Source organism: Gorilla gorilla, chromosome 3 (assembly GCF_029281585.2).
Source record: "Gorilla gorilla gorilla isolate KB3781 chromosome 3, NHGRI_mGorGor1-v2.1_pri, whole genome shotgun sequence".
Classification (NCBI taxonomy): Eukaryota; Metazoa; Chordata; class Mammalia; order Primates; family Hominidae; genus Gorilla; species Gorilla gorilla.
The window spans coordinates 17101090-17122669 of NC_073227.2; the positions used below are offsets into that span (position 1 = coordinate 17101090).

At 47.1% G+C, this 21580-nt stretch overlaps 1 protein-coding gene across 1 annotated transcript in view; it reads right to left on the reverse strand.

Moving 5' to 3' along the window:
- Positions 1-10291: 10291 nt before the first annotated feature.
- Positions 10292-21580, reverse strand: part of ZBTB49 (zinc finger and BTB domain containing 49) — a 31569-nt gene continuing 20280 nt past the window's right edge. Inside the window, exons 5-8 of the mRNA XM_004038376.5 lie at positions 18952-19025; positions 16348-16430; positions 16096-16257; positions 10292-11432 (exon numbers count right to left, since the gene is read on the reverse strand). Of these exons, the coding sequence (XP_004038424.1) occupies positions 10756-11432; positions 16096-16257; positions 16348-16430; positions 18952-19025 (996 nt within the window). The 3' untranslated portion in view covers positions 10292-10755. The remainder of the gene's footprint in view (positions 11433-16095; positions 16258-16347; positions 16431-18951; positions 19026-21580) is intronic.

Below are 21580 nucleotides of genomic sequence, written 5' to 3' on the forward strand. Positions count from 1 at the left end.
ATGGCCACCTTCTCGCCATGTCCTCACACGGCCTTTCCTTGGTATGTGCTCATGGAAGGCGAGTGAGTGAGGTCTCTGGTGTCTCTTCCTACAAAGGCATGAATCCTACCGGATCAGGGTCCCACCCTTATGCCCTCATTTAACCTTACTTACTTCCTTAGAGGGCCTGTCTCCAAATACAGCCATACTAGGAGCTAGAGCCTCACCATATGAATTCTGGGGGACATAGGCATTCAGCTCATAACAGCATGTTATGCATTTCTATGTGGGGACCATACCCCCTGGCTTCATCTCATCCTGCACCTCTATTTTCCCTTGGTATTTCCATAGTCTTCTTGGAGCAAGGCACATGTTTACAAACACAAAATAGTGGAACTGTCCGGAGTTGATATATAGAAGCCAGAAGGACAGCACCCCCCATGATTGACTGGTCATTTCCTGCAGTCTCTTCTGTCCCCGAGGTCAGTGGTTTCACTGTTGTCCTTCGAAGTTTCTGGGGGTCTCCTGGAGCTCAAGGCTGGAGGGGCATAAAAGGATAAGGGGCCAGGCACACAGGGCTCTGGGTTCCCATCCTCCTATCAACCAGAGCATCCAGTTTTTCTGTCCTGTGGACTGGGCTTCCACGTAACATGTCAAGAATATGTGTTTGAAAAGCCTGCAGCCGAGCCAGAACCACCAGCTCAGCCAGAAGGAAAAAGCGTCTCTCCTCAAAGCTGAGAGTTCTCTCTCTCTCTCTCTCTTCTTTCTTACAGTCAGTGGTCAGGCAGTCTACAGCAAAGGGCCCTGATAAAATTACCTTGTAATTTGAGAATCTGGGAGATGAAAAATAAAATGACCAGCTTTCATTAGCAATAGGACCTGTCTGTCATGGGCCTCACTGCCCTGGACTCTAGGATTTGAGAATTACAGGCAGCTTCGTTTACTGGGCCACTCAGCACTCACTACTGGTGCCAGGCATTGGGGTCACTAGGGCCACTGCCCCAGGGGTGCTGAGATGAGAGCCCCCTGGGCAGGTGGGTCCGCTTCTCGACAGAGGTTGGGTATGTGTGCAGGGTTACAACAGGCCGGGGGGTGGGGGAGGGCATGGCCAGCTTTAAGGCCTGCAGGAGGTGGTGAGGAACAAGATGCAGCCACACCTATGTCTGGCTCTGTCTGCAGACCCAGGAATAGGGTGAATTAAATTGTACGGTCTTGATATATTGCATTTGAAGCCTTCAAACCTGAGTAACTTCATTAGTTTGCTAGGGCTGCAGTGGCAAAGTATCAGGAGCTCAGTGGCTTAAAAATAGACATTTCCGGCTGGACGCTGTGGCTCATGCCTATAATCCCAGCACTTTGGGAGGCCGAGGCAGGTGGATCACCAGGTCAGGAGATCGAGACCATCCTGGCTAAGATGGTGAAACTCCATCTCTACTAAAAATACCAAAAATTAGCCAAGCGTGGTGGTGGGCTCCTGTGCTCCCAGCTACTTAGGAGGCTGAGGCAGGAGAATGGTGTGAACCCAGAAGGCAGAGCTTGCAGTGAGCTGAGATCGTGCCACTGCACTCCAACCTGGGCGACAGAGCAAGACTCTGTCTCAAAAAAAAAAAAAAAAAAAGGATATTTCTGCTCTCACAGTTCTGGAGGCTGGAAGACCAGGATCAAGGTGTCTGCAGGGTTGCTTCCTTCTGAGGCTGTGAGAGGGAATCTGCGCCAGGCCCTCTCCTGGCTTCGGGTGCTTTGATGAAATCTTTGGTGCTCCCTGGCCTGTGGGGGCCTCACCCTGACCTCTGCCTTCGTGTTCACAGGGCGCTCCCCCTGAGTGCATGTCTATGTCCCAATTTCTCCTTTTCACAAGGACACCTGTCACATCAGGGGCCTTCCCCACTCTAGCAGGACCTTATCTGAACTAATTACATCTGCACTGACTCTATTTCTAAATAAGGTCACATTCTAAGGTTCTGGAGGTTTGGACTCCAAGATGTGAATTTGGGAGGGGGTGCAATGCAACCCATAACAGTAACTAACTTGCTTGGATTTTAGGTAAAATTATTAGTGGTCATTTTGACACAAGCATAATGAAATTATTTTGTCTAATACAAACTCCACCTCCACCATCCATTCATTAAATAATTGCCGAGTGCCTGTGATGTACCTGGCGCTTTGCTGGGATTGGAGGAGATGCAGTGAATGAGAAGGACGGGAATCCTGTTCCCTTAGCACCTGCAAGAGAGAACAACCATGAAGGCCCACGTGAATTGTGGATTTATCCCCACCCCAGGCTGTGATCTGGCCCTTAATGGGCCATTTCCTCTGTTCCTCACAGCAGCCCTAGAAGGTGGGCATGGTTATTACTCTCCCACTTCACAGAGGGGAAAACCGAGTCGCAGGCCCAAGGTCACAGCCCGGTTTCTCTGAGCTGCCTCTCTTATCCCTCCAGGTGCCGGTCAACAATATTGGACCTCGATTTTAGTTGATACTTTACGGTGACAGAATTTTCCAAACAAAAATCAGGCCCCCCAGCATGAATATATTTAAGAAGCAGCTGAACTGATTAGCTTCGCGTGGGAGCACGCGCCTGTAATCCCAGCTACTCGGGAGGCTGAGGCGAGAGAATTGCTTGAACCCAGGAGGTGGAGGTTGCAGTGAGCTGAGATTGCACCACTGCGCTCCAGCCTGGGTGACAGAATGAGACTCCATCTCAAAAAAAAAAAAAAAGCAGCTGAACTGAAGCAGCAGCTCGAGAACACCAGGCTCTGTAGTTGCTGCTCCCACTTCTGTGGCAAGAAGCGGCATGAAGGAGACTGTGTTCCATTTTGAACTCTGCTCTACAGGGGAGCTGGATTCAGCTTCAGCCCGTGGGTGTGGACTCTGGAAGCAGCCACCTGGACACCAGCTAAACTCATGTCATCCTCACAGCAGTCCTGTGGGATAGGGCTACTTGGCCGTTAATATTATTTATTGTTGTAAAATACACACAACATGAAATTTACTATTTTCACCATTTTAAAGTGTACAATTCAGTGGCATTTAGTGTGTGTACAAGGTTGTGCAGCCACCCCCACTGTATTAGTCTGCTCTGGCTGATACAACAAGATACCACATGCTGGGGGATTACATTTTTTTTCTCACAGTTCTGGAGGTTGGAAGTCTAAGGTTTAAGGTGCCAGCAGGCTGGCTGTAGTGGCTCACACTGGTAACCCCAGTATTTTAGGAGGCCCAGAAGGGAGAATCGCTTGAGGCCAAGAGTTTGAGATCAGCCAGGGCAACAAAGTGAGACCCCATCTCTACAAAAAATAAAAATCAGCCAGACATGATGGCATGTGCCTATAGTTTACTAAGGAGGCTGAGGCAGGAGGATTGCTTGAGCCTAGGGGGAGGCTATGGTGAGCCAGGAGTGCATCACTGTACTCCAGCCTGGACGACAGAGCAAGACCTTGTCTCTTTGTTTTTTTTTTTTTAAAAAAAAAGGAAAAAAAGGTGCCAGCAGCATTGATTTCTGGTGAGGCCTCTCTTCCTAGCTTGCAGACAGCCCAGCCTTCTCTCTTTATTCCCACATGGTCTTTCCGCATGTGCAGAGAGAGACAGAGAATCTGGTGTCTCTTCCTTTTCTTATAAGGACTCCAATCCTATGGAGTCAGGGCCCCATCCTTATGACCTAATTTAACCCTTATTACTTCCTTAACGGCCCCAGCTCCAAATCCAGTCACCTTCGGGATTAGGGGGTTCAACATGTGAATTTTAGGGGGAGGGGGAAACAGTCCAGTCCATAACAACCACTCTCTAGTTCCAGAACTTTTTCATCAACCCTCACAGAAACCCAGTGAGCAGTCACTCCCCATTCCCTCTCCCCCAGACCCTGGTCACCACTAACTTACTTTCTGTCTCTATGGATTTGTCTGCTCTGGACATTTCATAAAAATGGGATAATAGGCCGGGCGTGGTCACCGAGGCCCCCCCTGGGAGCTTGGCCAAGTTCACGCTGCTGTCAGATGCGGCGCCTGTTGGGAGCTGGGAGGTGGGGCCCCGGGCTGGGTTGCTCCTAGGGCAGCTCCAGCCTGAACGCTAAAGTCCAGGCCACAGTCAGCTCAACAAGGTGAAAAATACTTGACCGACTTCCCTTCTCAGGACACGCGCCTCCAAACCGGGGCAAAAGAGAGCGCCACTCTCCAACGGGCCCCTGGGGGTCGAAGGGGAAGGTCCGCAATGTGCTTGGTCAGCTGCCCAGGGTTGCAGAAATGCTGCCTCTGCTGGTGACCTTAACACAGGGAACAGCCGGGCCACGTCTCTGCCTGTTGCCAGTGGCTATGTTGCCATCTGGCGGCTGGAAGGAAACGCTGTAGCCCTGGGAATTCAGGGAAGAGGGGCTTGGACCGAGTTCCTCCCGCCTGCTCAGAACCATGTGCGGCCTTCACAGACGTCCTGAGCTGAAGGGAAGTGACAGGAGTTTCACAGGGATTCAGAGTCAGTGTCGAAACACACGTTTTCTGACAAGGGAAGATGTTTATGGCAATTTGCTACATGAAAGGCAGATTACAAAGTAGGATGTATGGTATAAGCTACTTTGAAAAGCGTTCGCAGGGAGAGGTGGCTCACGCCTGTAATCCCAGCACTTTGGAGGCCGAGGCGGGCGGATCACGAGGTCAGGAAATCGAGACCATCCTGGCTAACACTGTGAAACCCTGTCTCTACTAAAAATACAAAAAAAAGAAAAAAGAAAAGAAAAATAGCCAGGCGTGGTGGCAGGCGCCTGTAGTCCTAGCTACTCGGGAGGCTGAGGCAGGAGAATGGCGTGAACCTGGGAGGCGGAGCTTGCAGTGAGCCGAGATGGCGCCACTGCCCTCCAGCCTGGGGGACAGAGTGAGACTCTGTCAAAAAAATAAAATAAAATAAAATAAAAACCTTCAAGTGTCTATATTTCTTTTTGTCTGATTGCAGAGGGAAATGTCTGATAGGAAATAAACTGAGATGGGAACAGTGTGCCGCCGTATCGGATTGTCAAGGGATTTCACCAGAGAACGCATGCGATGCATGAAGGCCTTTTTTCCTTTTTACTTCTTTGTATTTTCTGATATATTTTCCTGTTGTCCATGTATTATTACTTGAGTAATTTAAGAAAAAAGAAGTGGCTGGGCACTGTGGCTCACGCCTGTAATCCCAGCACTTTGGGAGGCCGAGGTGTGAGAATTTCTTGAGTTGAGGTGTTTGAGATCAGCCTGGGCAACATAGTGAGACCCTGTCTCTACAAAAAAAAATTTAAAAATTAGCCGGCCATGGTGGTGCATGCCTGTGGTGCCAGCTACTCGGGAAATTGAGGTGGGAGGATCACTTGAGGCCAGGAGTTCCAGACAAGCCTGGGCAACATAGTGAGACTCCATCTCTACAAAAAGTAAAAAAAAAATTTAGCCAGGCATGGTGGTACTTCCCTGTGGTCCCAGACTATTTGGGAGGCTGAGGTGGGAAGATCACATGAGCATGGGAGGTTGAGGTTGCCATGAGCCGTGATCACCACTGCACTCCAGCCTGGGCAACAAAGTGAGACCCTGTCTCAAAAAGTAGTTAAAATAATAGGGAAGAATGCAAGATGCTCCTGGAGCAGGATGGGTGATGAGTATCATGAATACAATAGCAGTAGGTGTCTCTCCAGATCCATCACAACCTGGCGGCTGAACCCTGCGCTCCATTCCAGGCTGCATCTGATCCTGGCTTGGGGCTTTGCCACCAGGTCATCCTGGAACTTTGGGACCCAACTCTCCTGGCTAGGTGGTATTGGGCAAGTTCCTTGACCTCTCAGGGAGTTACTTTCCCCAACTGTCCGTGGGGTAATTATGAGATACACCTTACAGGGCTCTTATGAAGCTTGAGTTGACTTGCAGAGCGTTTACCATTGTGCTGGCACATGATAGACACAATATGTCCTTGCTACTGTTATTATCCAGCAAGTCACTTCACATTTCAGGGTGTCTGTACAATGCGGGATTCACACTAGATCAGCGTGCCTTCAAGTACTGTCCTTGCACTCCCTGCCTCAGAATCATCTAGAAAACCAGTTAAATGCAGATTCCTAGGCCTTGCCCCAACCTATAGAATCATTTCTAAACATCTGCATTGTCAACAAGTCTTCCAGCTGAGTCACAAAAGGTTGAAGCCCATGGAATAGGGTACAGTTGCTAAGGTCCCTTTCCACTCAGTCATTTTAAGATGCTGGGGGTTTTCTGATGACCTGCCCAGCCTCTTGGCCTCTGCTTCCAACTTGGTAATGGAGGCCAGGTCTTGACGCTGGAAGGTTCTACAGAAACCTAGCCATGGGCCATTCTTAGAAAATCGTAGAGCTCTAAAATGGAAATTCTGTAGCCATTGCATGTCAGGACACTGAAGACCAGTGAGAAGAGGGCATTTGTCGCACAGTCAGCTAGCGATGGAGCCAAGAACACAGTCCTGGTGTCCTGACTGGGATAAAAGGTGTGTGCACACATGCGGGAACACACACGCACACACACACTGTTATTCTTTCTGTGGATGGCCCATGCTGTGTCTACAGCACAAGGTCAAGGTCTGGTCCGCTGTCAGATAATTTGCTGTCCAAGTTTGCACTCGTGCATATGCAAGCCTTTTCACCTCTTCTGAGATTTTCTTTCTTTAGGATAAGGCTTTGGGGCCAGGGTAACAAGAACAGAAAAGGAAGAGACAGGAAATGTGAATGAAAAGAGCTTTGGGGTTTTGGTTTGTTTGTTTTTGCAGACAGAGTCTCATTCTATTGCCCAGGCTGGGGCGCAGTGGCACTATCTCAGCTCACTGCAACCTCCGCCTCCTGGTTCAAGTGATTCTCCTGTCTCAGCCTCCTGAGTAGCTGGGATCACAGGCGCCCGCCACCACACCTGGCTGATTTTTGTATTTTTAGTAGAGATGGGGTTTCACCATGTTGGCCAGGCTGGTCTTGAACTCTTGACATCTACCCACCTCAGCCTCCCAAAGTGCTGGAATTACAGGCATAAGCCATTGAGCCCAGCTGAGAGCTTTGGTTTTAATGCTATTCCCTAAAGTTTTATTCTACAAGAGCAAATTATTGTCCTCATCAAGCAGATTTATTCAAAAATGTGACTTGGCCTAGGGGTCTTGTTTTCTGAGCCTTTGGCAAATCCAGCGCCTGGCATACAGGAGGCAGCTCCATACTTATACTGATGAAGTAAGATAACTCTTAAGGTTTTTAGTCTGAGTAAAATCCTCAGGATTTTTACTGAGTAAAATCCTGGAGGAACAGGATTGCCATTTAATAAGGTGGCCATGAATTGAGGAGAAGACAAGGAGCTTGGTCTTGAAAGCTCTTGGTCTGGGGTGTCTGTGAAGACGCTGGTAGGCAGCTCAGGACAGGAATCCAGAGTTTTGGGAGGAGACATGGGCAGACAGTACTTAAGGTCATGAGATGTGAGTGTAAGAGTTAAATAAAGAGGAAAGAAACATGAAAAGCCGCTCAACAGTCAAAGATAGGTTATTTTGGAAAATAAACCTGAGAGGGGCTTCTGGCCGACTTAGGTCAGAGGCCTTCTCTCTTACAAACTAAGAGTATTTAAGGGTTCAGGGTGGGAGAGCTTATCACAGGCTCGGAATGTTTCTGTGTCTCTTTGTCTTGCTTATCTGGGAGGGAGAGTTTTTGCATCTGTTCCCACACATCTTCCTGCAGCTGCAGGCATACCACCCGAGTTTGCTTTTAGCTTCCCTATCTCAGTGTGCCTAAAGGGAAAGAAATGTGCTTATTAGGGCCTACTGTTTTACTGGGGCCCATTGTATGAGGGTGAAGTTTGGTGGTTACGAAGAGACTTTCCCTCCTCCCTCTGTGCTCAAGCTGTCTTCTGTGTTTCATTGTCTGCTCTTCCTGGCTGCATTTCCTTGAAATGCATGAGGTTAGAAAGGGAGCTGGAACTTTTGGAGTTGTTTGTCCAAGATGACAGTGCTCCTGCTCTGTCATTGAGGAGATGGCCTAGGGACAGAGCCAAGGCCGGAGAGGAGGTCCAGGGCCTGTGTTCTTAAAGTTGGGGCACCCCAACTTTAAGATGTGTGTTGGGGTAGGGGAAGGAGTCCAAGACAGAGCCACCCGTGCATGAAGGGGAAACCTAGTAGGAGTGGTCCTCTTGGTTGTTGTTTCAAGGAGAAAAAAGGAATGCACTTGCTGTTGAAGTGTCATATACTGCCTCAGAGTCATTAGGAAGGGGACTGAGAATTCTCACTCGGTTTAGCAATGGGGAGGTCGTGGGCCACCTGGGCAAAAAGTATTTCAGTGGAGTCTGATGAACAAGGTTCAGGAGAAAAAAAATCAATCAATCTAGGAGGTCCAGTATTTTGACTAAAAAGTATTCCAAGGACATTCATTTGACTATTTGTTACTGAGCATTTAGGGTCAGGCACTGTTCTGGGCACTGAGGATAAAGCAGTGAACAAAAGAGACACAAAGAGTTTACATCCTGGCCAGGCTCGGTGGCTCATGCCCGTAATCCTAGCACTTTGGAAGGCCTAAGCGGGAGGATTACTTGAGCTCAGGAGTTTGAGACCAGCCTGGGCAACATAGAGAGACTCTGTCTGTATTTTTTTAAAAAAAGAAGAGGTTACATCCTAATAGGGGAAGATTATATAGTAGGTCAGATGGTGATAATAAGACTTAGTGAGAAAAAGCATAGGTGGGAAATCAAGGGGTTGGGGGCAGGTTGGTTTCAGATGGGAAAGTGCAGAGTCCACGGGCACAGATGTGGAGAGGTAGGGAGGTGTCATGGGAGCTTGAGGAACGTTCTTTCCTATTTGTTTCTTTTTTCTTTTCCTTTTTTTTTTTTTTTTTTGAGACAGCCTTGCTCGGTTGCCCAGGCTGGAGTGCAGAGGTGCAATCTCACTGCAACCTCCGCTTCCCAGGTTCAAGCGATTCTCGTGCCTCAGCCTCCTGAGTAGCTGGGACTACAGGCATGTGGCAGTATGCCTAATTTTTGTATTTTTAGTAGAGATGAGGTTTCACCATGTTGGCCAGGCTGGTCTTGAACTCCTGACCTCAAGTGACCCGCCTGCCTCAGCCTCCCAACGTGTTGAGATTACAGGTGTGAGCCACCACGCCTGGCCCCTATTTGCTTCTAGGTTCTGAGAGAAATAGGAAGCAAGGCCATAAACAGGAGGACAGGCGAGCTGCAGAGGTCTGAGAAGATGTGACACAAATGCCTAGGGCAGCACGTGGCCTGGATCAAGGAGAGGGGATTGTAGGATACGGCGGGGGCTCAGGAGAGCTGTAAAAACTAGAGAATGGCTGTTTCTCACCAGCCTGGCTGGGCTCCCTGTGGGTAGTGCTGGAGGTTCACCAGGTGGAATGGATGAAGGGGTTGGTGGGTGAACCATGGCCAAGGAGGGTCCACAGGGACAGCTAAGGGGATGGATGCACTGTAGGTGCTGGGAGGCTGAAGAGCTACACGAGTTGGGATGAGGGAGGAGCCAGAGGAGGCCATGAGAGGAGAGGACACGGGGAGGAAGGAGGAAGATCTGCACTCACGTGCGGCCATTGTGTTCCAAGTTCACTCCATGTGTGCAACGGGGACAACAGATGCTCACTGAGCCAGCCTGGCAGAAGTGCAGTGCAGCTGATGGATGGGAAACCACGAAATGCACCTATAATGGACTTCAGAGCTGATGCCCTACTCTGCAACTGTGCTGTTTTTCTATGAAAATCCTCTCCTCCTTACTGGTCTCTCATTGGGTATCTTGTACTTCTGAGTTAGAGCTGCTCACGAGTATTCGAGGGTGATCTCCACACAGTCCTCTGCGTAGGGTGCTCTCCACACAGTCCTCCGTGTAGGGTGCTCTCCACACAGTCTTCCGTGCAGGCAGTGCTATAAGCAGATCACCTGTGACGTGCCACATCCAGTCTCACCTTGATATTCCAGCGACAGAGCCACGGGCACATCTCCTTCCTGCAGAGGCTGTCAAGCCCGCTGGGAAGGGGAAGTAAATATTTAGAAAGCCCTGTCAAGGGCCAGGCACTGGGCAGGTATTTTCAAGTGAGTGCTCAGATCAGACAAGCCTTGTGAAAATACTGGAAGATGTTCCTCTCATACTGCAAAAAAGAAACTCCAGAGAAGATCCTGAGAGGGTGAACAGCTCACCCATGACCTTGCCAGTAAGTGGCAGCCAGGAGTCAGGCAGTTCTGACCACTGAGAAACCCGCTGCACCAGGAGCGAGACGGACCAATGAGGTTCTTATCCTTGCAGAGTGAGTCCTCGCTGCCATTTATTTTTATACCCCTATAGCCTTTAGATTAATAAAAATGCTAGAGGAAACATATAATATATAGAAAAGTTTCATTTATTCGAATTAAATTATGGTATGAGTTTCATATACAAATAAATTGTGTAAATAATACAAAATGCTACAGATTTCAATCTTGTAAAAATGCAAAAATACTTGTAATACTATACATATATAATTCCTTTCACATGACCAACATGTACAGTAGTTGACACAGTGCACACGCGCTTCCCCCCGACAGCTGAAGCTGCTGAGACAGCATCAAGCCTTCGCTTCTGTGACGTCAGCGCTCCCTCCTGCGGCTGCCTCATGGTGAGCCAGCAGACCCTCCCCCTCAAACCCCCAACTCAAGATGCTTCAGATTATGAGCCATCATCGGAGGGAAGCTACCTATTCTCTGGCTAGTTAGAAGGAACTATCATGGGGAAACTGGGTCCTCCTACAGCCTTAACACCAGCCTGCTAAACTGAGAACAAGCCTCTACCGTGGAGAAGCGCGGTACATCACTGGTCTAACTCATTTTCATTCTGCAGCGTCTTCATCGCTAGCCCCCAGAGAGTCATGCTGGAGAAAAACTGACCCTCTGAGTTCCTATAAGTGGTGGAAGATGCTCGACTGCCCAGGGGGTCACCGCCGTGGTTGTCCAAAGCAGCCAGAGAGGAACGGATCATGGCCATGCCATCGGCCTGCAGTGGTTCGCCACCGGCTGGGGTGTCCACATCCGAGTAAGCATAGGCCTGAGGCTGTGTCTGCTGCATCTGGGGCTTGGCAAGTTTACCAGGATCCAAACTCAGCTTCTCCTGGTCACTAACTCCATGAGGTTGGATCATGGACCGTAACTTACAATAGGAGCCGCCAGAGTGGCTATCAAATTCTGCCACAGAATTTTCCACTGGGTGGACAGGGAGTTTAACCGACACTGGCATCAGCGTCACAGACGTGTCTTGGGAGAAAGAGTCTGAGCTCTGAGATTTCTCGAGGTCGGAGGTCTCGATGGCTTGGCTGAGCTCCTCCAGCACATCTGGGCTCTCGTCACCAGCTTTGCAGTGCATCTTCTTGTGCCGCCGGAGCACCGCAGAGCGGGTAAAGCACTTGTTACAGATCTCACATGTGTACGGCTTCTCCCCAGTGTGAGTGCGGACATGCCTGCGGAGGTCACCTGATCCCCCAAAACATTTCCCTGGAAAAAGAAAAACAGTTATTTATTTACTTAAACAGGGTCTCACTATGTGGCCCAGGCTGGTCGTGAACTCCTAGCCTCAAACAATCCTCCTTCCTCAGCCTCTCAAGTAGCTGGGACAACAGGTGCAAGACACCACGCCTGGCTAATATACATATACATTTTGTAGAGACAGGGTCTTGCTATGATGCCCAGGCTGGAAAAAGATGCTTTTACAGTGGCCATTCTGGAAGGATTCTCCCCTCCCCTCCCAAGACACTGAACAACCCTGATCTGAGGAGAGGGGGTCACCTCACAGATTCTGCTCACTCTGGAAGGCTTTCCATTCCTGTGGGAGGTGCTTCTCCAGCTGCGGACCCCTCCAGCAGACAGCCTTTCGGTTTTGAGTATCTCAGCGTCAGTCCTTTGATTCTCACTGAGTATCCCTGCACGTGGGTGCCATGGGCACCTGCCAAGCCCATGCTGAGAAACCACAGCTCTCCACATCAGTTTCACTACATGTTCATAAATCTAACACAGCCAATCTATAATTTAGAAACATCTTTTCTAAAGGTGTTTGTGTATTCGGGTGTTTGTCTCGAAAAAAAGAAAAAAATCACCCAGGCTGGAGTGAAGTGGCATTGTCTCGGCTCACTGCAACCTCTGCCTCCGAGGTTCAAGCGGTTCTCCTGCCTCAGCCTCCTGAGTAGCTGGGATTACAGATGCCTGACACCACGCCAGGCTAATTTTTGTATTAATATTTTTAGTAGAAATGGCATGTCACCACGTTGGCCAGGCTGGTCTTGAACTCCTGACCTCAAGTGATCTGCCCACCTCAGCCTCCCAAAGTGCTGGGAGTGAGGCGCCCAGGCTGGAGTGAGGTGCAATCTCGGCTCACAGCAACCTCCACCTCCTGGGTTCAAGCGATTCTCATGTCACAGCCTCCCGAGTAGCTGGGATTTACAAGGTGTGCCAACACACCAGGCTAATTTTTATATTTTTTGTAGAGATGGGATTTTGCCATGTTGGCCTGGCTAGTCTTGAACTCCTGGCCTTAAGTGATCAGCTCATCTCAGCCTCCCAAAGTGCTGGGGTTACAGGCATGAGCCATGGAGCCTGGCCCTGTATTCAGCTTTTAACAAAATGTTATGCATTCCTGTCCAGGTTCTATTTTCTTTCTCTGTGAATATGGTAAAGGTAAGGGATCTAGCTCCACCACTGGAATAGGTAAGATGAGAAGGAACTCAGCACATAACCTTACAAAGGCCACAGACTAGCCAAGAATGAGCTGCACAACTCACATGGACAAATATTTAGAACTTTTCACTTTACATCTGAATTCTCAGCTATCTAGCTCCAGTCAAGCAATGGCTAGGCTATTTTTTTTTAAAGCCTTTGAATAATCAAACTGGATGTGAGCTTACATGCCTAAACTTTGGGCACATTTTCCATATAAAAAATACTGTAGGCCAGGTGAGGTGGCTCACACCTGTAGTTCCAGCACTTTGGGAATCTAAGGAGGGAGGATTGCTTGAGCTCAGGAGTTCAAGATCAGCCTAGGCAACATAGTGAGACCCTGTCTCTACAAAAAATAAAATAAAAATTAGCTGGGTGTGGTGGTGCATGCCTGTGGTCCCAGTATTTGGAAGACTGAGGCGAGAGGACTGCCTATGCCCAGGAGGTCGAGGCTGCAGTGAGCTGTGATCGCACCACTGCACTCCAGCATGAGCAACAAAGAACCCGTCTTAAAAAAAAAAAAAAAGATTAAAAAAACCAAAAACCAAAACACTGCAACAACACGTCACAGTGACCTTTGCCTTTGTGCTTTCATGTCTGTGTTTTGTCCACAATGTAAGGCTCAGGCTCCTTCACAGAACACTAGAGTGAAAGCATATTTAGTTTCTGTGTTGTCCTTATAACACACACTTTACTCAGACATGTGGAATTTTGTGAATTAGAAGCTTCACTGCTGCACATGGTGGCTGCTTCCAACTGTTTGCTGCTCTAGCATAAAGTTTTTATCTTTTTTTGTTTTTTTTTTGTTTTTGAGATGAAGTCTCACTTTGTCGCCCAGGCTGGAATGCAGTGGCACGATCTCGGCTCACTGCAACCTCCGTCTCCCGAGTTCAAGTTAATTCTCGTGCCTCAGCCTCCTGAGTAGCTGGAACACACCACCATGCCCAGCTAATTTTTGTACTTTTAGTAGAGACGGGGTTTCGCCATGTTGGCCAGGCTGGTCTCAAACTCCTGACGTCAAGTGATCCACCTGCCTCAGCCTCCCAAAGTGTTGGGATTATAGGCGTGAGCCACCACACCTGGCCAAGTTTTTATCTTTCTTTACATCATTTCTTCAAGATAAATTCTCAATAGTTGAATTACTGAACAAGATGGGACAACCACTTTTAGCATCCTTAATATGTAAAATTTTTAGTCATGACAGAGTTTCCACCAAGAAAGAGGAATATGGGTGCCTCTCCTTCATCTTTCAAGTCGAGAGGAGCTTGGCCCCACCTGTGTCCTGTTGCGAGGAGGGCACAGGGGAATGACGCCCACCTCCTGCACAGTAGGTCTAGTAGGGGACAGGCGGGTGGGCGCTACACTGCTGTGGGCCTGCACGCCCCTGAATACAGGCCTGAGGGCTGCCACCCACTGGACAAGAGGCATGCTGGAGCTGCTCTCAATCAGCAGGGGAGGCTGCCCGGAGAGCAGTGAAACCCCAACGAAGCCTCCCTATAGGAAGCTGCCACTAAAACCAGAGAGCCAGGAAAGACGCCAGCTGAACGGAAATGCATGGCTGTGTAGTGCCGGCCTGCATCTGGGAAAGCGCAGTGAAATGCTGGGGGAAGACAGGGAAGGCAGACTTGAGAACTACGAAGCCCAGCACACATAAGACCGAGAGGACATAAGCCTGCGAGCAGTTTGAAACACCGAGAAGCTCAGCATGTGAAACCCTCTTAAAAGAGAACTGTCTATATATCCAAGAAAATGGAAACACACCCCCACACAAGCCTTGGTACACGGATGTTCATAGCTGATTTGCTTAGTGCAAGAAGTTGACTACAAAATACCCCGTGTTGTATGAGTCCATGCATAGTAAATGTCTAGAACGGGCAAGTCCACAGAGACAGAACCTAGATGAGTGGCGGCCAGGGGCCAGGGCTGGGAAGGGGGTTGCTAATGGGTATAAGGCTTCCTTCTGGGGTGATGAAAATGTTCTAAAATTAGATTGTGTTGAGAATTATAAAACTTTGTGAATCTACCAAAAACCACTGAATTGTTCACTTTAAATTGGTAAATTTTATGATATGGGAATATTGTCTCAAAGCTGTTAAAAAATTGACCCTGTCACATAACATTCCTCCTCTCTTCAGCACTCCCCCATCCCCCCAGAAGCTGACCTCATCAGAGTGGGAAACCAGGGTTAGTGAGGCAGGGAAAGGGCAGAACCCTAAGCGGGGCGGAGGGGACGGAAGGCCCCACTTCCTCCACTGCAGGGTCTGAGCAGCAGCAAGTCCTAGCTGGGGAAGAAGGACAAAATTTACCATTAAATCAAGTTCACAGTTGTGATAATTATTTGGAACTGACATTTTAAATTAGTGATTTGAGACTACACTACTGATGCTTTGAGATGAAGCTCTCGCTGTCACCCAGGCAGTGGTGCAATCTCGGCTCACTGCAGCCTCGGCCTCCTGGGCTCAAGAGATCCTCCAGCTTCAACCTCCCAAGTAGCTAAGATTACAGGCACACGCCACCACAGTAGGCTCCTACGTTAGTGATTTAAAGTGATGAAACTTCACTTTCTAAGAGTGATCAGAATGGTCATGGAGTTGCCTAAATCTGTATCCAGAAGATCTGTGTACAATTTAAATGCAGGGACAAAAACCAAGTTTCCTCTGGTTATATGCAGAAGTCCTGCTGGTTTCAGATTCCAATTACAATTAGAATGTGCCCCTCTGAACGGTGCCCTGAATCCAGGCTCCCTACAGCTGGACTCCGTGCATTTCTTATTTGGTCTAAACAGTTCATAAAAGTTGCTGTCACTCATAGTTTTGCCCATGATTCAATAGGCATCTCAATTACTTGTCACGGGTACACACTCTCCCTCTTTAGAGGCCATGTGTATAGGAATCCTGGCCCCAACGCTGTGATCACAGGTCATGAGCTACCTTACCCTGAGCCTCCGTGTCCTCATCGGAGCAGTCAGGTGCCCTGAAACCGAGGGCTGCCAGCTTTCTGCTCTCAAACGAAGCATCAAGTGCCCACGAGAATAAAGTCTGCTCTGGAAGTCTGTGATCTATAGAAGCCGACCCTCTGACCCCAGCATGTGCTCCTAATGCTCTGGCGGGACCGCTGCTCTCCTTCATGTGCGGCCACACGTCCTGCTGTCCCCTACTTTCCCAGCCACCCTCCCTCTTCCCAACTGGACCAAGAGCCCACAGCACCTGGGACTCTGTCTTAGTCATCTTTGTATTCGGAGCATTTAGGACAGTTCCTAATACCTCAAAGACAAGCAACAAATGCCTGACACACAAATGCAGGAATGAATGAGAGATCATGTGAGGCAGTAAAAAAACAGGAGAAAACAAAGGGCTCATCCCAGACACGCAATCAGCTAATGAGGGCTGGGGGACAAAGCCCTTCCCACACACAGATGACTAGGGGACAGCCAGAAACCCAAACTCACCGCAGGCAGAGCAGCTGTAAGGCCGCTCCCCCGTGTGCCGAATTCTGTGCTTTACTAACTTCCTTTGCATATTAAAAGACTTTCCACACTCATCACAGGTGAAGACTTTATCAGCCGTGTGTGTCTTTTTGTGCTCCTTCAAATTACTGAAGTTACTAAACCCTAGAGAGACCATAACAGGTGTTAAGCTGAAGGACAGAGAACATTTTAATCAGAAATCTTCAAGAAGAATAGGAAAACACTCAGCTGTACCTCGACCACAGATGTCACACAAGTGTGGTTTTTCTCCTGAGTGAATAATAATGTGACGCTGGACGTCGCCAGAGGCTGCAAACCTAGAATGTAATTTGAAAATTCAATTAAGAGCCTTTCCACATTACTGTGGGTCTTTATAACTGCAACTCTCTGAGGGAGGAGATACCTGCTCCTCACACTGCTGCAGAAAGGAACGTGAACTGGACTGGTTTCATCTGAAACGTGCATGGAAAAAATCCTTTTCTATTTTTTTAAGAAAAGCAGAACATGATGCAAGTGTCTTGTTTTTAAAGCATTTTTTTCTACCTGATTTCATCACACTTTCTTCCTCAGTTTTACGGAGCACAAGATCAGATACCGTACCGTTCAGCATCACTACCTTAGGCGCCACAAAGAGAGTGAAAAAGGAGTCCCCCCAGTTCAGAGCCAAATGCCCCTTCCACCCTTGCAGTCCTGCCAAGGTTCCTGGGGTCTCATGGGAGAGACCCTAGCTGGGTGGTGCCAACCCAAGGAGGATGACCTTGAGAGGGCCCAGAGTGAGTTCTGCCCTGGTCTAGCCAGGTGCGACTCTCGCTCTTTTCACTATAAAGTAAAATGCAAACAGGAGCTCAGAGTCTCAGGGACCAACAGGTATGGCTGTCACCCTCCACTGTGAATATCCCCAGAGAATAAGCTCTCCTCTTTCTGAGCCACAACAGAGACTTATACCTATCAGTCCTAACATTGAGAACAAGGGAACTAAAGGAAGAAAGGGAACCAGCATTCACTGAGCAGATGCTGTGTGCAGGTGATCGGTTACATGTTTAACAATCATTATCCCATCTAGTCATTCCACAACACTGCCAGGCAGGCATTTTCACCTCCACTTTCCAGATGGGAAAACCAAGTTCAGAGGTGGTTACTAACTTGCCTTAGACAATAATTCCAACCCAAGCCCTCAGATGTGGAAATCTATGTTCTTTCCTTTCCACTACGCTTGATAGCAGAGTATGTTATATTCTAAGGAAGATGCTGCATATAGGTCTGGTTTCAAACACATGCCTTGGCTGGGCACGGTGGCTCACGTCTGTAATCTTAGCACTTTGGGAGGCAGAGGCAGGTGTATCACCTGAGGTCAGGAGTTTGAGACTGGCCTGGTCAGCATGGCGAAACCCCGTCTCTACTAAAAATACAAAAATTAGCCGGGTATGGTGGCACGTGCCTACAATCCCAGCTACTTGGGAGGCAGAGGCAGGAGAATCGCTTGAACCCAGGGGGTGGAGGTTGCAGTGAGCCGAGATTCAGCCACTTCACTACAGCCTGGGCAAAAGAACAGAAACTCTGTCTCAAAAAAATAAAAAAATAAAAAATAAACAAATGCCTCACTTTGAAATGGAATTCAGAAGGTTCAGATTTCAAACACCATGCAAAACAGGACATGCAGGGGCCAACAGTGAAGTGATGCCATCAGAGGCAGCAGGAGGGCTATGCTCCCATGCATCTGGAAGGAGCGGCAGATGACACTGGGCCCTGAACTTGACTTTCAGCGTTCAGGTAGCTACAGCAGAAAGGGAGATGCGCTGCCCGCCGCAGCTTTTGTTTGTTTTCTACCATTGGCAGAGAAATGGTTTTCCTGAAACTGAATCGAGAGTCGCTTCCTCCTCGGCTTTCCCCAGCATGTGCTGAGACTGAATATGAGGACACTGACTTCTAACTGACCCCGTGACTATCTCTTGCCTCAAGGCGCTTCGGTATGAATCTGTGACAGGCAGAGACTCTGTACTGTTTATTTTTATGGACCCATATAGCACTTGGCATACAGCAGGTGTCTAAAAAATGTTGAATCAATGAATGATTAAATAAATGAACATAAAAGCTACGTAACCAAGGTGCGTACAGAGCTTTGTGACTGGCATAGTCCTGGATGATGCCTGTTGTCCTGGCACAACCACCAGATGATGGAGTACGTGGCCTGATTGATGTACAGCCCAAGGACGGGAAGGAGGGTCGAGGGTGCCAGCCTGCACACACAGCAGGGGAAGAGCTCCTCATTTATACCACGCTGCAGAGGAATCGAGCTGCCACACACTTTATTCCATGTCAAGAGTCAGATTCTCTTTTGCCAGGTCAAAATCCTACCCACTCATCAAGACTTAGTTTCCTCCTCCCTAGGGTGGAGCTCTCACAGGCTGTTACAGACCCACGGCTTGTGGCACCTTCCACCACCTCCTTCTCTCCTGAAATCTAGTCACTCAGCTGGCAAGTCCCATTTCCCCTACTAGACAGTCACCTCCTTGGGGGCATTAATCTATTATATTTTCAGAGACATTTTTAGAATGAATGAAAATATTAGTATAAAATAATTTTGTCGCATTTAAAACCCCATTTCCTTTTTGGGACTCCTGTCCCAGATTTTCTTTCTTTGAATTAACTTTTCTTTTTATTATTCTCTCGTGTGTCACATGCAAAGCCAGAAGGTTTGAATTTACCTGTGTTCTGCAGTGGCAGGGTGAGCCCACCTGTGGCTCATCTGCGAGCCACCACTTCAGAGGACACTGACTGCCAAAGACACTGAGACTAGACATGCTCCCTTCCACACGGAAGAACACGCCCAGCACTGACCTCTTTCCACAGATCTCGCAGATGTATGGTTTTTCACCAGAATGCCGTCGTAAGTGAGTCTGCAAGTTACCTGCCTGCAAAAAGAGGAAAAGAAAAACACACCAATAATGAAAGTTTTTGGTTTTTTAAATTATATAAATTCAAAAGGAAAACTGACACATTTAGCCAGGTTCCAATTCAAATTCCAGATGAAGATGAGCTACACACAACTCAAAAGAAGCCATGGGCAAGAGCGTGAAGAGCAGCCAGAGTGCCTGGCCACCTGCTGTACACGAGATGTGTCTCCACCCCGTCCTCCATGTGAGCCCTTGGCTGTGTCCTAGTTCATGCATGCCCTATGCAGTGCTTCCCTCTTAACAGCACCCTGTGGAGGCTGCTTTGGTGGTCGCCAAGCCTGGACTTTAAATAGGCCTTGACGTATTTTATTTGGGCCATGTATTTAAAACATCACTTAAAACAAACAAAAGCACCATACGTCCTTATTTCAGTATTGTTTCTTTCTAAAAAACATACTTCTGTTCATAAAGAAGGGAAGACATTTCCAAAAAGTACTTCCTCTGGTAAGTACACTTGGTTCTTTCTGACAGGTTTCTCAATTTTACCTTTGTGCAAAAGGGCAAATCAGGAGAATCACAGCAGCCTCTCAGGTGCAGGGCCATTGTGTTCCTAATTTCTGAAACTAGCAAGGCTTTGCGAAGAATAACACTGAAACGGAGATCATCAGATGGATTTCTATGTACTAATCAACAGGAAATCAATATTAAATTACCTAAAGTACAGCGAAATTAAAACTGCAAATGCCTCAGATATTTAACAAGCTAATTGCTAACGTTTCGAATTAGGTTTGGAAAATCTTCCATTGCTGTAAGTAAGTTAATAGTCTCAACCTTTATTTTCCTCATTTTAATTTTGTACAGTGTTCTGTTGCAAAAAAAAGAAAAAGAAAAAAAAAAGAAAACCTACTGAAATGAGGTAATATACCCAGCGGTAAAAATGAGCAGGTGTCATGCACAAGATAAGTGAAAAACGAGAATGAATACTAGCCAGCTAACACACGGGGCTTTTTTAAATTTGCAAATTGCATTTTAAATAAAATGCAAAGATTAAGATTCATGGTTAAGATTTGAAGATGAGTTTGATATCGACTTGTGAATGAAAACTAGAATTCACAAGTATTAAAAAATGCCATCTGCGGACTATATAACATGAAAGATTCATCATGTCTACCAAATTCTGGGAAACAGAGTTAGACATTACATTTAAGAATATGATAAATGTGGCTTCGAAAAAACTCAAGTTTATTTTCAACAACCAAAGAGAAAGAGTTTGACAAAACTTTGGAAAATGTCCAGCTTTTAATAGAATGGCTCCTAATAACAATAAAACAAATATCAACAGCAATATACATTTGCTGAACTTCAAATTAGGCCTTTACCATCTATTTTCTTGAGATAATAATACAACTAACACTGTATTCAGATAAACTGTACAATTACCATTGTATTCAGATAAATAAAGTAGTTGTCTCAGTTACATGGTGGGGCCAGAAATTCATACTGGTTGGTGTGAATCTAAACTCCTCTACTTGTGGGGAAACCTTGAGGAAACACAAGTTTCTATGAATGAAATAGTGTGTTTTGAATATTCAATATGACAGTAACTTTGCCACTCAGGAAACACATACTGGAGAGTTAAAAATAATACACCAGTGTTTTAAATTAGTCACTTGCAAATTTCAGAAAAGCTCATCAGTTACATAATAATCGGAATAGCACCATCTGCTGAACTGTTAGAGCCCTCTTTTTTCGGTTATTTTGTAAACTATGTATTCTGAATGAAATGCATTCTGGGTTAATTCTTAGCAATGTTGCATTTTTCCTTTTTAAAAAAGGCATAACAATTACTTGTTTTCAAAAGAAATATAATCAAATGATCTTCCATTTAATATTTTAAGTGGTAGAAAAATCTTTAAAGTGTTCTTTACCTATTTTGTACTAGAAATAATGAAAACAATCTTTCTCCCTGATACAGGAATGCATATTTCTGATAAATAATATAAAAGCAGATTAAATAAAACTAATGGAATGGGCCATGCAAAAAATCCAATAGTACATTCAGATAATTTATTCCAGGTTACACAGCAAACTCAGGCCCAGATTATTAGAGCTTTAGTCAATATTTTTATTTTTGGTAAACTTTTGATATATTCTAGTACTAAGGATATCTTAGGTGCACAGACCATGTCTTAGAAATCACCTATAGTTGTGTCCATAAAAATTCTAGCAAGTAGGCCGGGCGCAGGGGCTCATGCCCGTAATCCCAGCACTTTGGGAGGCTGAGGCAGGTGGATCATGAGATCAGGAGATCGAGACCATCCTGGCTAACATGGTGAAACCCCGTCTCTACTAAAAAAAAAAAAAAAAAAAAAAAAAATTAGCCAGGCGTGGTGGTGGGCGCCTGTAGTCCCAGCTACTCAGGAGGCTGAGGCAGGAGAATGGCGTGAACCCAGGAGGCGGAGCTTGCAGTGAGCCGAGATCATGCCACTGCACTCCAGCCTGGGCAACAGAGCAAGACTCCATCTCAAAAAAAAAAAAAAAATTCTAGCAAGTGGTAATAATAGCTCTCATTT